Genomic DNA, 17,922 nt, shown 5'->3' on the forward strand with positions numbered 1-17,922 from the left:
TTTCTGCAATATTAAATTCCCAGCTGGTCTCTGGTGAGTTAATTTTGGAGGCTTCCTGAAGGAATGGGCGGTCGCGCGCATATCATGCAGGTCACGCGCTATATTTATAACAACCTGCGGGCGCTCTTACATGCCAACTCTCGCGCTGTCTGTCAGTGTCAAACCAGACACTTTTACACCACGTTTACCCGGATTCGTACAGGCAGCGGCATCCTAAAATAAGCAGTCTTCTCTTCGCTTTGTCTGCCAGTCGCTGTAGCGTCGCGTCTTAAATAACCGACCTCAATTGATCCTAATATAGCGCGGGGGCAGCGAGCATGCGCAGCAAGACGCGGAGATGCGCACGGAGGAGCTCGACCGTGCACACGCACAAATGGACACTGGCACGCAGGTAAGAGTCAGTAGGTACATATAACCTCTAGCGAGTGTAAACAAGCGTCTGATGCGTGGGTTAAAATAAATACGTAAGGGAATAAAACTGGCTAAAACGACTGAGCTCAACGTAAACACAGTGCTGAAGTGCTCTCAGGGTAATACCATGGTTTTGTTTTCGCATTATTTACTAAAAAGTGCGTTGGTGTTACTGTGTTATAACCTTGTTTTTATTGGTGAGAGGATTTACTTCAAGAAATCTAAGCAAAAAATAGCGCTTTTAAATTACACTGATAGGTAAGTATTAGTACTACGACATATATCTAATACCAATTATAATTTAATTACATAATATTTGTATGGATCATATGATTCCCAGTAATTTTTGCAAGGCATATGAGATAGCAATACAGTTTTTTATATGTTTATTCTGTTTACTGACACTGTTTTGAGAAGATGATGCTAGCATAGGTAGCTACATTAGAAATATGCCGATATTCATCAATGCAATGTTGTGATAATGAACGTATCAATTTGTTATTGTGGGGATTTTAAAGTGCTTTTAATAATTATTTATTACTTAAATGTTTAGACTAACTATCAAAAATATTCAGTGGTGTTTACAACTGCACCAAATATGTTGAAAAACTTTTTTTTTTTTCAAATAATAAAGATTTCCACATGTTAATCTAATCTGGCCTATGGCATGCTAGAAATATTGATTAGAAATATTCAGATTCTTTACAGACCAAATGTTGATGAACACCAGGCCTGTAGCCAGCCTGGTGTAAGGGATGGTTCTTTTTATTAAAAAGTGTACCTTTTTTTAGTTATTCGTCTAATTTTCTATTTAATTATGAGGTTTAAATAGGTTGCATTTTAGTGACATTTTAAGCACTATTTTGTTTTTTGTTGCTGGATTAGCTTGTTGGATTGTCACTTTTTGATGTACCAAAAACATTTCCTAAAGGTTTACATCAATTACACTTACATCATATACATCATATGAGCAATTCCAGCGTTATGGATGTGACATTTGCAGTTCAGTTACATTTTTAATTAATATTGTCTTAAAATATATCTTTTTTGTTGTTACAGTTGATGAAAGTTGATGGCTACTAATGAGGCTAATGATGTCTATTACTTTTTTTTTTTTACTTTATTGTTTTTTTTTTTTTTTTACATTTTCCTACAAACATTTGTTTACTGTAACCATTATTGTCACAATCACCAGTGATCTAATCCTGGCAGATTGCTGGTAAACACACAGTTCGCTAACAGACTACAAATCCACCATTTTGGACTACAAGTTCTAGTCATGCACTACTCACACACACGCTTGCCTGACCATTCTGTTTAATAAAGCTGCCTTTGGATCCGCAGCGTCCACTTCACATTATAATGTATATGGTTGTATATACAATATACAACCCTTTTTTTCGTAACTTGTCAATTTCAGTAAATTTCATCATAAAATATTCAGTGACTATTGCAACACACACACACACACACACAGGTAACACAATAAATAATGTGATAATAAAATAATGTGACACAATAATGTGACATCAAAATTGATTTGATTTGACACACACACACATACACACACGTCCATTATTAATCTGTTTTGTTTCTGACAGGACGATTGCCATGAGGACTGTTTAGTGAACATCACAGGTATGTCAATTCACATTTCCTAAATCATTATTATTTAGATACCCTAGGTTGATATCCTAAAAAAACAATCTTCAATCTAATTTGGTGTGTTTTATGTCCTCCAGACCTGGATCCAAATGCCGAAACTTATATGAACTTTATGAAGAAGCACTGCTGTTATGATGCAATTCCTACCAGCTGCAAACTGGTCATTTTTGACACAACACTGCAGGTTGGGACTTAACATAATTTTAATATTTAAAATAATTTAAATGTGATTTTTATAGAGTTTTATTTTTTTATTTTTTTCTAAAATAGTTTTACATTTATCCAAGTTCTGAAACACTTAAAATGTCTCTGTAATTCCGGTTGCAGCGTCAGCCCCTATTGCATTGCATCTGAAATGGTTGGTTAAGGAGTCTAGTCTCTTAAATCCTGCCTTTCCTTGAGTCTTTACTCTGATCTGATTGATCAGATGGCCCAGTCTGTGGTGATTGGTTGAAAATAAAACGTTCATTAGCATGTAGACTATTTCAATGTGGTCATGTCATTGGCCCATGCACATTTCCTGCTTGTTATCAAACTATTTCATAACCGTAAAAAGAGGCAATTCAATCACAACCTAATGTTAAAACAGCTACAATACCATTATTTATCAATATGTGGCTCTTTTTTGGATTCTCAAAAGCTATAGAAAGTAAAAAATATAAAACGTTGGGACTATTGTTTTTGTTTACATGCCTTAAAATGGTCTATTTCAGCTGTTTCACAGCTCTTGTAAACAATAATACGAAAAGTATACAATGGTGTCAATTTCACCGAATTAATTTGACTATTTATTATTTGCAAGTGCAGCCAAGTGGATTTGATTTACAGCAGAAATTTAAGATATCGATTACAGAAATTTAACTCTTGAGGGTCAAAGTTGATGTTATTTACCAGCAACCAATGAAAGTCTATTATGCAAATGTGTTATAAACCTGTGTAGGATGTATAAACAGTGATTTAAGGTAATATCTGAATAACTTTAATTACTGTTATTAATTTATGCATACAGTATACAGTTGAAGTCAGATTCATTCGCCTTCCTGAATTATTATCAAATATTTTTCCCCCAATTTCTGTTTTAACAGAAAGAAGACTTCTTCAACACATTTCTTAACATAATAGTTTTAATTACTCACTTCTAATAACTGATTTATTTCATCTTTGCCATGATGACAGTAAATAATATTTGACTAGATATTTTTCAAGACACCAGTGTTCAGCTTAAAGTGACATTTTAAGGCTTAACTAGGTTAATTAGGCAAGTTAGGGTAATTAGGCAAGTCATTGTAAAACTGGTTTGTTCTGTAGACTATCGTAAAAATATATAGCTTAAAGTAGCTAATAATTTTGACCTTAAAATGGTTTAAAAAAAAAATTAAAACTGCTTTTATTCTAGGCAAAATAAAACATTTAAGACTTTCTCCAGAAGAAAAAATATTATAGGAAATACTGTGAAAAGTTCCTTGCTCTGTTAAACATCATTTGGAAAATATTTGAAACTGAAAAAAAGCTAATAATCTTGACTTCAGCTGTGTTTGTATTTTATGCACACAGGTGAAGAAGGCCTTCTTTGCATTGGTGGCCAACGGTTTAAGAGCGGCTCCTCTCTGGGACCACAAACTGCAGAGATTTGTGGGTAGGAATGACCCCTTGGATATGTGCGTATTACATTGTGCATACTTGCTCGATTTCACTTTATTTCACTTCATATGTTCGTAGGTATGCTGACGATCACAGATTTCATTAATATTCTGCATCGGTACTACAGATCTCCTATGGTGGGTGGCTGTCTCTTGTTTTCCTCTAATGATATTCTTGTGTTGCCCTTCATAGTTGGAATCTTATTGATTTCGCATTGACTGTCCACATAATGCCGCATGAAACTGATATTGGTATTTTAGTAGATCATAAGACGAGGTGTCTAAAAATAGCATTTGGCCACACTCTTATTGTACACAATTCATTTTCTTACACTAATATTTTAAGTACGGTAATATTGTAAGTTTAAGTATCTCAGGGTTTTGTTCATGAGTGAGGGAAGGATGGAACGTGAGATTGACAGGCGGCTTGGTGCAGCGGCAGCAGTAATGGCAGTGGTAAAGGAGCTGACCCGAAAGGCAAAGCTCTCGATTTACCGGTCAAGCTACGGTTCTACTCTCACCTATGGTCATGAGCTTTGGGTCATGACCCAAAGGACAAGATCTCGGATACAAGTGGCCGAAATTAGTTTCCTTCGAAGGGTGGCAGGGCGCACCCTTATAGATAGGGGGAGGAGCTCTGACACCCGGGAGGAGCTCAGAGTCGAGCCGCTGCTCCTCCACATCGAGAGAAGTCAGCTAAGGTGGATCGGGCATCTGTTTCGGATGCCTCCTGGACACCTACCTAGGGAGGAATTCCAGGCATGTCCCACCAGGAGGAGGCCTCGGGAAGACCCAGGACACGCTGGAGGGACTATGTCTCTCGGCTGGCCTGGGAACACCTTGAGATCCCCCCGGAGGAGCTGAAGAAACTGTCTGGGGAGAGGGAAGTCTGGGGTTCTCTCCGGCACCCGGAAAAGTGACAGAAAATGAATGAATCATTTTTTAAACTTGTATTTGTAAAGTCAACTTACTATTAAGCAAAGTAGGGTATCTATTATGCACAAATCACTTTTCTAAGGGGTTTAAACACAGTTGTGTGGCAGCAGTGTGTGAATATAGCCAACCTCTAATGGTAAAAATTGATTAATTAAATTTTCTATAATCACACTGCAGAAACACTTTGATTGACATTCACCTTTGCACGTCATCAGAGGGAAAGCCCCGCCCATTACTGGTGATCTCTTACTCATTAGCATAAACAGCCCTGAGTGAGAAGCAGCGTCGCCATTAAAGTTTTAAATCTGCTGCATAGCTCCGCCCTCTTTTAAAAAAAAACTGGGAGGACAATCTCATCTGAATTTAAAGCGACATTCACCAAAACGGCACAATTAGCATTAAAGCCCAAAAGGGGCAGTTTCAAAGAGTTATAAAAAAATTTGTGTGTATTAATTGCAGCTAAAACTTCACATACACACTTTAGACTTGTGAAAAGGAACTAAAAAATAAATACTACTATTTACTACTGCACTAAAATAATTAAATAAACAAACCTTTAAGTGTATGCATGCAAGCACAACATATTATAAGTACAAGACCTTTATATTTTATAGGTTTTTGTTTTGTCTTGCAGGTTCAGATCTATGAACTGGAGGAGCACAAGATTGAGACATGGAGAGGTGATTCATTTCAAAGTAAATAATCTGAACTCCACAGGTGATGTTGGGATGTTTACTTCCTAAATGAAAAGACACTGCCAATATTAAATTGTATAATGATTACACCTCATTTATTTACAAATGATTTAATTTAAAGATTACATAAAGTAATAATTTATTTCCATCATAAATGACTGTGGTTTTAATTTGCTATCGCATTTAGTCAGTAAACTACATTAAATAAAAGACAACATCATGTTCAGATTTACTAAAGTCCTAGACAAATATGATAATCAGTGTCAGAAAAAGACAGAAAAAAACACTGTTGACTTCAGCTGTATATAGTATTGAAACACTACCAAAATGATAGTATGTACAAAGGGCTCAATATATCTCACCCAGCTGTCATTGACTGTCATTGTGTAATTCTACAGTAAATTTACTGCATAGTGTTGACTTGCGTTTGATTTTTCCAATGTTTTTATGTCTTTCTCTAGATGTTTATCTGCAGTATCAAGACCAGTGTCTCATCAGTATCACTCCTGATGCCAGGTATTCAAACTGTGCTTTGCTTATGCAAACATTACTGGCACAATTGAGTTTTATAGGTGGATATTTGGCGGCATATAACTGGTGTAAGATGCAAGACAGATATTCTTAATCACATGATGTTTTTCCCCCCAACTTTATATAAAGAAATGACAATATATCCAGGAAAAGTGTGTTGTGAACACTTACGATATCATAGATCTGCCGCTTTGAGACTGTCGAATGAATATTTTCCCTGCATAAGCTCATTAGCGCTGTTATGTATTTACAATGGTGCGAACCGTTATAGGGGTGGTCAAATGTATAATTATATCATCTATTATTTTAATGATTCATAATATTATTTAGGATACAGATCACAGAAAACTACTTCTCATTATTAAAGGGCTGACACCCCTAGCCCTTGTTTTGAAATCCTTCAGGAGGGATCAAACATTAATTAGGGGGGTTGATCCCCCCCAACCCCCCTGTAATTCTCACCCTGGATATATCAGACATTTATTATTGTATGTTTTGACATGTAGAGAGATAAAGAAAATAAACAGGGATCCAAAATGATTGTAAATACACACACACACACACACACACACACACAGACACACACACACACACACACACACACACACACACACACACATATATATATATATATATATATATATATATATATATATATATATATATATATATATATATATATATATTATATTTATACAACTGTTCTGTCTGTTTCTGCAATAGCAGCATATATATATATATATATATATATATATATATATATATATATATATATATATATATATTATAAAACAATTGTAATAATTTACATGATGTTTTTGAACAATGTCTTTTTTTTTAAATGTGTTTATAGATTTTATTTTAAGTTATTTTAGTACATTAAGTTATAATATTTCAGTGGAAATATTTCATTGGTAAATAGATTAAATAAGACAAGTTTACATTTTTTATATATATTATTTGAGTCAATATGAATTTTATTTATTGTATATTTAATTTAAAGGAGCAAATTGTTTAAATTTGTCAACTATAATAACAATGATTAAACGTAAAAGCTCATCTTTCTCATGTCTGTACTTTAGCTACAATTATTATATATAATAATTAGTAAATTATTATTGCTTTGTTTTTAAATTAGTACATTTATTTATTTGTTTTGTTGGTCTTGTTTTGAGTGGTGGTGTATGTATTTATAATATACTGTATATTAAAATATATTCATAATTCTTTTGTGTGTGTGTGTGTGTGTGTGTGTGTGTGTGTGTGTGTGTGTGTGTGTGTGTGTGTGTGTGTGTGTGTGTGTGTGTGTGTGTGTGTGTGTGTCTATAAACAGCCTCTTTGACGCCGTCTACTCTTTACTGAAGCACAAAATCCACAGGCTGCCGGTCATTGACCCAGAGTCTGGAAATGTCCTTCACATACTGACCCATAAGAGGATCCTCAAGTTCCTTCATATATTCGTAAGACTGATAAACTCATTGAAATACACAATTTCACAGTTCATTTTTTTTTTTTTTTTTTAGCACATTCGTTAGTTATTGTCTCCATCACATTACAATTACAAAAGTGATTTTATTTATGGGGAAGCTCAGTGGCTAGCACTGTCGCCTCACAGCAAGAAGGTCGCTGTTTGAGTTCTGGTGGGGTCAGTTGGCATTTCTGTGTGGAGTTTGCATGTTCTCCCTGTGTCAGCATAGGTTTCTTCCTGGTGCTCCGGTTTCCCCCTTAGTCCAAAGACATGCGCTATAGGTGAATTGAATAAACTAAATTGGCCGTAGTGCATGAGTGCATGTAATTGTGTATGGGTGTTTCCCAATACTGGGTTGCAGCTGGAAGGGCATCCACTGTGTAAAAATTTGCTGGAATAGTTGGTGGTTCATTTTTTTGTGGCAACCCCAGAAAAATGAAAGTAAGCTGAAGGAAAATGAAGGAATGAATAAACAGGACACATTTGAGTGTTAATGTACAACAAGCTGCATTACACTTGCATTGTTTTGAGACTTAAAAACCTCTTTCTGTGTTTAATTCATAAATCTCCAGGGAACCACTGTGCCAAAGCCTCGCTTCTTGAAGATGCAGATTAAAGAAGCAGGAATCGGGACGTTCAGAGACGTGGCCACAGTCTCTCAGACGGCCACTGTGTACGACGCTCTGTCTGTGTTTGTGGAGCGACGCGTGTCTGCTCTGCCTGTGGTGGATGATGATGGTACTCTTAAATCAGAGGAAACAAATCACTCATTTGGGTTCATTTCAAACAGTTTTCATTCATTTTCCTTTAATTAGAATGATATATACAGTTGAAGTCCGTCCTGAATTATTAGCCCCCCTGTATGTATAGCGGAGTGAAGAATTTTTTCAACACATTTCTAAACATGATAGTTTTAATAACTCATTTGTAATACAAAACAAATAAGAATTTATTTAAACCAGTGTTTCTCAACCACGTTCCTGAAGGACCACCAGCACTGCATGTTTTGGATGTCTCCCTCATCTGTCACACCCATTACAGGTCTTTCAGTCTCTTCTAATGAGCTGATGATCTGAATCAGGTGTGTTTGGTTAAGGAGACATGGAAAATGTGCAGAGCCGGTGGTCCTCCAGGTTGAGAAACACTCATTTAGAGTAATGATGGCAGTAATAATAATAATAATTATAATTTCTTAATTTTCACATGCTTTTGCTTGACTATTGACTCATGCTCATTTATTTTGAATAAATAATGCCATAATTATAAAATATTATTATTATTTATAATAATAATACATTTGAATGTGTGCATTATCTCTAATATTTTTTATATTCATTTTTAAATCATTTATATTCAATTTAATTTGTTCCTTTTATTAGTAGTATTATTCATGTAATATGCATATTATTAAATTATAATATTTTACATTTCACATAATATAATAATTTATTATTAGTAATATATATTTTAATTGTTTTATCAATAATGTTATTATTAGCAGTACCTGCTAATACATTATTTATTATTATTATTGGTAGTAATAGTAGTATATATTATATTCAAAATTAATGTCATGTCATCATTAACATTTATGTAAATTATTAGCAATATTTCATTATTAACTATATATGGCGATTAGGATTGTTATTATTAGTAGTATAGTTATTATATGCATGCATATTATTATTATTATTATTTATTAACAATTAAATTATAATAATCATCATACATAACAATAAGACTTTCTCCAGAAGAAAAAATATTATCAGACATGTTCAATTCAATTCAGCTTTATTTGTATAGCGCTTTTACAATGTAGATTGTGTCAAAGCAGCTTCACATAAATGGTCATACTATGAAAATTTCTTTGCTCTGTTTACCATCATTTGGGAAATATTTAAAAAAAGAAAAAAATACACAGTAGGGCGAATAATTGTGAATTTAGCTGTAAGTTCAGATTTTTGAACCCGACTTCATGCAGTCTTTAGAATGTTGCAAATATATCAAAATGAGTGCTATCATTTAATTAAATAATGCATCATTTGCACAAGCAAGCAACATTTTATAAAACAGTTTATACACAAAAATATTTAGCTATTTTAATCTAATGATTCAGCATGTCTGTTTACTAATATCTTTTAAATAATTGTATGTAGACATGGGATGATAACAAGTTTCAACGTTTACCGCGGTTTGGAAAAGTCAAAGTTTTAAAAACACCACCATTTTCTGTTATACCGTTCATACAGTATACAGCTTTATTGTTTACATGTTTCTTGCAAATATTTTATTCAGTTTTTTAGGGCAACAATATCTCCAGCAAAAAATAAAACACTCTCCACATCAAAAGCTACTGTTCCAACATAATTTAAATGTTTCTTAAAATGAAATATATTGTGTTGGATAAGGGCAAAAGTTTTAGTTTATACCCAGACATTTAAAAAGAATATATTTTAAAGCATTAATCACAATACTGTGAAACCGTGATATTTTTATCCAGGTTATCATGCCATCAGAAACATACTCTGGCCCATGCCTAAGTAACTTAAGAATAAGTATTTGTCAGGGTTCTGCCACTTTGGTCTTGTAAATTCTTGTTTTGGTGGCAGAGCTCTGACACTACTCATGTCTGGTCCTGTTTCTGTCTCTGTGTGCGCGCGCGCCGTCGCTTGATGTGGCCGCGCACGCTCTGCGTCCCTCAGACGCCTGCGCTCTTGTACTAGTGTTTGTGTTTGTTCTGTCAGCAGCGCGCTGCTTTATTCTCAGCGCCTCCGTCTAGTTGGTTTCAGTTTTGGTTGGCGCTGAGATGTAGCATGCGTGTTGCTTATGTGTGAGCGCACGGTAAGGTGTTTATCTATCGTGTGCTCGTGTCTTGCGTCTCTTTTCAAAGCACGTGGCTTGGTGTTTACATTGTGGTCACGTGCTTTGTCGTGTGCTTCAGTGTTGTGTTTGTTGTCATGAACATGCGGTTAATGAGTTCTCTCATTGGCTGCATGTTCTTGTTCTGTTAAGTGAGCGCATGGCTTGTGTTGTCTACACTCCCCGTGTTCCTGCTCCAGTCTTGCCTTGTCTTGTCAGCCCAGCTAAGTTTGTGTGTTTTGTTAATGTTTTCCCCCTCGGGGTAGTTTTGTTTTGCCTTTTATTTTTAATAAATACCCATTGTTTCTTTGCACTTGAGTCCTCGCTCCTTTTTCCCCTCACTGACCGTGACAGTATTAGTACTTAATGGAAAAGACACTAGTAGGCACAGTACTAGTAGAATAAAAATAGATGCTCAGATGATTTATAGATTAAATGTTTAAATAGCTTGCCTATCTTATGTTAATGGACAACACAAAATAATAACATTTTTACTAGCTTTTCTGCTTTTTTCAGGTAAGGTGGTCGCCCTGTATTCCAGATTTGATGTGATCGTAAGACTTTTATTTTGTTATTTTTAGACATTAGAATCAGCACTGACTGATAATAGCCTGATGATTTTTGTGTGGTGTGCCTCTGCTTGTTTTGTCAGAATCTTGCGGCCCAGAAGACCTATAATAACCTGAGCATGAGCATGCAGGAGGCGGTGCGCAGGAGACGCTGCTATGTGGAAGGAGTCATTAAATGTTACCCTGACGAGACTTTAGAGACTGTTATTGACAGAATAGTCAAGGCAGAGGTGAGGATGGGGTTTCTGAAATGAAAGTCTGTTCTCAGATAATATTTCCATTCATTCATTCATTTTCTTTTCGGCTTAGTCCATTTACTAATTAGGGGTCACCACAATGGAATGACCCGCCAACTTATCCAGTGTATGTTTTACGTAGCGGAAACACCCATACACTCTCATTCATACACATAAACACTACGGCCAATTTAGCTTATTCAATTCACCTATAGCGCATGTTTTTGAACTTGTGGGGGAAACCAGAGCACCCGGAGGAAACCCACACCAACATGGGGAGAACATGCAAACTCTACACAGAAATGCCAACTGACCCAGCTGGGACTCAAATCAGTGACCTTCTTGGTGTGAGGCGACAGTGCTAACCACTGAGCCACCAATCCGTTTTTTTCCCTTTTCATATATAAATTTAAATAATATTTAATGAAGTACAATGATAAAACAATATAATATAAATATTTATATATATATATATATTTTTTTTAATATATGTTTCTTTTTGTTTCATGTTCAATTCAAGCAACGAGTGGTTTTAGCAATTACATTAAATAGTTCATTTAGTTGTTTCTATTTGTCTATGTCTGTGATGTTGAATATGTGTGTGTGTGTGTGTGTGTGTGTGTGTTCAGGTCCATAGGCTGGTGCTTGTGGACAGAGAAGACGTGGTTCGGGGAATAATCTCTCTGTCAGACCTGCTGCAGGCCATAGTTTTATCCCCAGCAGGTATTGACGCTCTTTTTTCCTAAGCTGAGAGGAAATGTTTGCTCCTGTTTCCTCATCTAACCAGCACTAGTGTCCAGGTAGGCTTTACTTTGCCTTCCTAGTCCTGCTTTGCCAACACATGCATTGCTTCTGCTGATAAATCCAGTCAAATGATTGAACACAGAGACCGGCTTATTCTGCCTTAGTTATTTTACACATTTTTGAAATACAAGTACATCAACAAAAATATATACAAAATATGTCAACGGGAGTGTGAAATATACATGATTAAATTTAATTATTATTATTATTATATTTTATTTTTATATTATTATTGTTGTTATTATTATTTATTATTATTATTATTATTAATATTAATAATACTATTATTATTATTATTATTATATTTTATTATTATTCGTATTATTTTTATTTATTATTATTATTATTTTATTATTATTATTATTATTGCTATTATTATTATTATTATTATTATTATTATTATTATAGTAGTAGAGAAATGATGATGACTAATAATGATAATAGTAATAATAATTCCTTGACTTACTTATGCTTGTCCCTGACTATTGACTCAAGCTTATTTATTTAGAACAAATAATACATTCATAATATTAATAATAATAATATAAATGTTGTTATTATTATTAATACATTTAAATGTGTGCATTATCTTTAAAATCTTGTTATACTCATTTATAAATCATTTATAAATTTGATTTAATTTGTTTGTTATTTTTATTATTAGTATTATTAATGTAATATGCATATTATTACAATATAATTTTTTCACATCTCAGATAATATAATAATTTATTATAAGTACTATTATTTTTTATAGTTTTATAACATTTGAATAATTTAAATGTTAATTTCATTATTATTATTAGCAGGACTGGCTAAATCATTATTATTTTATTATTAATATTATTATTAATAATACATACGCAATACACACATCATACATAGATACACACACACATACTGCGGTATGTTTTAATTAATGTTAAAATGTCATAATATTTATGTAAATATTGTTAACAATATTCTTTATTATTAACCACACTGTAAAGCTATTATTATTGTTATTATTATTACTATAGTTATTAAATTTATTCATATTATTAATGTTATTATTATTATTATTGTATTGCTATTGTTATTATTATTATCATTCATTCATTTCCCTTCGGCTTAGTCCCTTATTTATCAGAGGTCGCCACAGTGGAATGATCTGCCAACCATTCCGGTATATATTTTACACAGTGGATACCCTTCCAGCTGCAACCCAGTACTGGGAAACACCCATACACACTCACATTTACACTGTGGCTAATTTTGTTTACCCAATTCACCTATAGCGCATGTCTTTAGACTGTGGGGGAAACCGGAGCCCCCGAAGGAAACCCACGCCAACACAGGGAGAACATACAAACTCTACACAGAACTTGGCCTAACCGGGACTCGAACCAGCAACCTTCTTGCTGTGAGGCGACAGTGCTAACTACTGAGCCACCGTGCCGCCATTATATCATCAGTTTTAATAACAACAGTAACGAAATAACAACAGTATTATATTTGTCAACAAAACACACTTCCAGCATTTAAGCATTCAACCATGAGTAACATGTAGTCAGCGGTGTTCAAATGTTTGACTGGTACTGTGAATTATCTTACACAAATAACCTGTTTTAATAAAATATCCACTAGTAATTATTAAATATGATATCATTTGATTATGGTTGTTTTATTTATTTTTTCTCCATTGTGTTACTGCTCAACTAGTGAGCAATGAAGATAACTGAAAATCTCTCTGTGCAGCATTAATCATAGTAAGCAGCCGATGAATAAAGTACTCCCAGCATGCTTTGTGAACCCATTGTTGTCTGTTTGAGCACTGAATGAGGGAGAATGGACTGGTGGGTTCGGGATGGGAACAGAAAGCTCAGTCATGTCATTCTACGGTTTGTCAGTGTTTTCTCTTATCCTGTTTCAGGTTTGTAAAAGTGGATGAAATATGACTGCCAGCGAGATTAAAGGAAGGATCTCTTTTTTTTTTTTTTGTACACAATTACATTGTAAAATTCATGGATTATGTAGAGTGTGTAATATATTAATCAACAAATTTCTCATTTAAATGAGAGATGCTTTATTATGATAAAGTACTGACGAAACCTTGCTTTGTTTTAATGTATGGGCGAGCACACACGGGCTGAGATTTTGATCAAATTGATCATGGAGTTTCCTCTTTGTGCTATCTTATGAAATGTACAGTCAGATAATCATGTTTTTTTTTTAATAAACTGTTCCTCGTGCTCTTTTTTTGTTTGATTGGTTTGTCTTCTCGACAATTAACATTATATAGGAACCAGAGAGAACATCTGTAAGCATCTGTTGTGCTTTATTTACTGTATATGTATATATAAATATAATATGTCAGTACACCATGCAATTTATTTACATGTGTATAGTTAAACATAAATGAAATGTAATTTAATTATACACACACACATCATATTAACATTATACATATTAATATACAATATTAATATGTGTGAATATAATTAAATTACATTTCAATTATATATTAATAATATATATTTATATATTAAATTATATATTTATGCACAAGACAGAAGTTCATGTACAGTTGAAGTCAGAATTATAAAATTATTAAAATGGTTTTTAAAAAAATAAAAACTGCTTTTATTCTAGACGAAATAAAACAAATAAGACTTTCTCCAGAAGAAAAAATATTATCAGACATACTGTGAAAATTTCCTTGCTCTGATAAACATCATTTGAGAAATATTTTAAAAAGAAGGTTTTCTAATATACTTACATAAATACATTTTTTGTTGTAAACAAATGTATACCCATGGAACATACCTATATGTGTGTGTGTGTTTGTGTGTGTGTGTATATACACACACACACACTCACACTTACCGGCCACTTTATTAGGTACCCCTGACCAACTGCGCATTAACACAAATTTTAATCAGCCAATCACGTGACAGCAACTCAGTGCATTTAGGCATGTAGACATGGTCAAGACGATCTGCTGCAGTTCAAACAGAGCATCAGAATTTGGAAGAAAGGTGATTTAACTTACTTTGAATGTGGCATAGTTGTTGGTGCCAGACTGGCTGGTCTGAGTATTTTAAGAAACTGCTCATCTACTGGGATTTTACACACAGCCATCTCTAGGGTTTAGAGAGAACGGTCCTTCATATAAAAAATATCCAGTGAGTGACAGTTCTGTGGCTGCACATGCCTTGTTGATGCCAGAGGTCAGAGGAGAATGGCCAGACTGGTTTGAGCTGATAGAAAGGCAACAGTAACTCAAATAACCACTCGTTACAGCCAAGGTATGCAGAAGAGCATCTCTGAACACACAACACATCCAACCTTGAGACGGATGGGCTACAGCAGCAGAAGACCACACCGGGTGCCACTCCTGTCATCTAAGAACAGGAAACTGAGGCTACAATTCACACAGGCTCACCAAAACTGGACAATAGAAGATTAGAAAAACCTTGCCTGGTCTGAAGAGTCTAGATTTCTGCTGCGTCATTTGGATGGTCGGGTCAGAATTTGGTGTCAACATGAAAGCATTGATCCATCCTGCCTTGTATCAACAGTTCAGGTTGGTGGAGGTGGTGTAATGATGTGGCGGATATTTTCTTGGTACACTTTGTGCTCATTAGCACCAATTGAGCATTGTGTCAACCCTACAGCCTACCTGAGTATTTTTGCTGACCATGTCCATCCCTTTATGACCACAGACTGTGTACCCATCTTCTGATGGCTACTTCCAGCAGGATAACACGTTATGTCATAAAGCGTGAATCATCTCAGACTGGTATCTTGAACGTGACAATGAGTTCACTGTACACAAACGGCCTCCACAGTCACCAGATCTCAAGCTAATAGAGCACCTTTGGGATATGGTGGAACGGGAGACTTGCATCATAGATGTGCAGCTGACAAATCTGCTGCAACTGCTAGATGCTATCATGTATGGACTAACATCTCTTATGAGTATTTCCAGTACCTTGTTGAATCTTTGCCACAAAGGATAAGGCAGTTCTAAAGGCAAAAGGGGGTCCAACAGAGTTAATACTAGTAAGTTGTACCAAATAATGTGGCCAGAGAATGTATATGTATATAGTAGCCACGCTACTGAGAAATGTAGTTAAGCTAATAGCGTCACTGCTTCTAGCGACGCAACTGCCCAACACTGTAAACCGAAGGATGCTAATAGGACTTTTAATTTGCCAGTAATCTGGGTTAAGCGCTTCCGGTGAACTTTATGGCAAAGGAAAAATCTGCGCGTTTAAGGTCTGTTTTCTTTAAAAATCAGCGCTCTCCACTGGCTGAGTGATATCCGATATAAAGTGGGTCTCAGATTGTACAAGAAGCACTGCATTAAATTACATTTCCCCCCGCCATGTATTTATAATATGAGCATTTATTTTACCCCAATATATTCAATGGAGCTGCGCTACCCTGCCGATTCTGACGGGCGAGTGCGAGTAAAAGGCCTTTTGTCTCGTTTTACGCTTGAACAACTAAATGAATGCCAAAGTTTATTTAACTGGATGTATTTTTATTAACATTACAACATCAATGCTGTAAAAGGAACCGTATAAAATGACAGAAAAACTCACAATAACAGGTCACCGGAAGATTATAAGTATGGGAACAACACTAGCTCGGCATATACCCTATTATATTAATCTGTCTCCATATTCTACTGCATCCCAGAATATTACACAGCACCAAAAATGTAAAAAATATATAGTGAATATATTTAATATGTTTTTGTCCACAGCAGACCGCAACATGCGTGACGCAGCTTCCCGACTCTGTGTGCTCCAATCAGGTGAGCCCTCTTCAGTGCTCACCATGACAACGAGACAGCAGTGACGTGTCTTTTAAAAATTTGCATCTGCATTCCTATAAAGCTCTTCGGTTCTCATTCGGTGTAGTCAGTTCGCTAGGTGTTGCTGTTTGAACTTGACCAAGGTGAGTTCAATACTGACGGTACGAGTGGAGCCACGCCAATCTCACAATGTCTGCTTCGTGAAGCTTCACTCGGGCCCAACTGTGCTGTAGTTCCTTGCGGTTTGCGTACATAAACCCAATATCGCAAAGAATATTACGTGTTTGTTGCTCGAAATGTGCCGCCGAGCCACATCCAGTGAACACTGGCACGGCCTGGCGCCCGGTTTACTCGTGCACTTCCTGAAGCGAGGCGCCCTTTGAGCCCTAGGCAGGGAACAAACAAGCCCTGAGGACCCCCAGGGAAACACGGGAGGCCGGTAGTGGGACCTTGCTGCGAGGGTTATGGTGGGTGGGAGCAGCAGGGCCCACTCATCGTCTATTTTAAACTATAGTTTCAAACTTTAGTTTACTATAGTTTGAAATAGAAACCATGGTAACTGTTATGATTTAACTTTATGCAAAGAGCTTAGAATGACCCATGACCAAGAGGTGAGCGCCCAGCAACAGCCCCGTATTCCGCCATTTTGAAATGAAAGCGATCTCATTGCTGTCGCGATGGAAAGCAGCTGCTTTGTTTTTAATTTATTTATTCAAAAAGCGTGTTAACGCTGTGATACAACCTGAGAGATGGCAATACAACACTTACTATCAAAAGTGTTGATAGTGTTGACAAAATGGTCGCCGCGCCATCTAGTTTCCCTTTCCCAAATTGCTCTAGAATGTCGCCTCTTGGTGATTCTATGCTCTTTGCTCTATGTCTGACTGTTGTAATATTTTGCTTTGTTTTTCAGCTTAGTTGTCGTGCAAAGGACAACCGTTAAAGACAACAGTTGAAGACACCGCGGATAATATAAACAAGCGCGTATATTATAATGTTTCCAGGCTGTTTTCTGAAAGTTTATCTTGTTTAGATAAGTTTGCAGGTCAAACAAAATAAACTATACTCTTTCTAAACACCTGCCTCGTGTTTTATTTGTCCTCTACAGCAATACACTGGCATATAAGTCTGTTGAATGCATTTGTATGCAACATGGTTTGACAATACAGTAGTCTAACAAAAAGTAGTTGTTATAAATGTCCCTTCATTAGTCAACATTTGGTGTAACTTAAGTAATAAAAGTTAACCAAATATGTCCTAAGATATAACGGCAATGTTATAGTTGTTACATAACTGTATTTATT

At 35.3% G+C, this 17,922-nt stretch overlaps 1 protein-coding gene across 7 annotated transcripts; it reads left to right on the forward strand.

Moving 5' to 3' along the window:
• The first annotated feature begins 333 nt into the window (after positions 1-333).
• prkag3a (protein kinase, AMP-activated, gamma 3a non-catalytic subunit) lies at positions 334-14,048 on the forward strand. Of its 7 annotated transcripts, none has more exons than XR_012405407.1 (13): positions 334-391; positions 2,013-2,049; positions 2,154-2,260; positions 3,631-3,712; positions 3,796-3,976; positions 4,409-5,332; positions 5,809-5,863; positions 7,212-7,338; positions 7,919-8,084; positions 10,722-10,759; positions 10,858-11,004; positions 11,640-11,810; positions 13,727-14,048. XR_012405407.1 is itself a non-coding variant. In XM_687502.11 (13 exons), the coding sequence occupies exons 1-13, from the start codon at positions 338-340 to the stop codon at positions 13,732-13,734; spliced, it is 1,035 nt and encodes a 344-aa protein (XP_692594.4). In that variant the 5' UTR covers positions 334-337; the 3' UTR covers positions 13,735-14,048. The 7 variants fall into 7 exon arrangements, 2 of the variants coding, with proteins under 2 accessions (XP_692594.4, XP_073805429.1); XR_012405404.1 differs by having other exon boundaries at positions 3,796-3,854; positions 5,287-5,347; positions 12,944-14,048; XR_012405403.1 differs by having other exon boundaries at positions 3,796-3,854; positions 5,287-5,347.
• Positions 14,049-17,922: the final 3,874 nt, after the last annotated feature.

The sequence above is a fragment of the Danio rerio genome, chromosome 1, assembly GCF_049306965.1.
Source record: "Danio rerio strain Tuebingen ecotype United States chromosome 1, GRCz12tu, whole genome shotgun sequence".
In the NCBI taxonomy this organism is placed as follows: Eukaryota; Metazoa; Chordata; class Actinopteri; order Cypriniformes; family Danionidae; genus Danio; species Danio rerio.

Excerpts from the sequence above, each read along its gene's own strand:
- prkag3a (XM_687502.11), top strand. The coding sequence starts at position 338 with ATGCGCACGGAGGAGCTCGACCGTGCACACGCACAAATGGACACTGGC. Across the intron at positions 2,050-2,153 it reads CTGTTTAGTGAACATCACAG|ACCTGGATCCAAATGCCGAA; the intron begins GTATGTCAATTC and ends TATGTCCTCCAG. Across the intron at positions 2,261-3,630 it reads TTTTTGACACAACACTGCAG|GTGAAGAAGGCCTTCTTTGC; the intron begins GTTGGGACTTAA and ends TTATGCACACAG.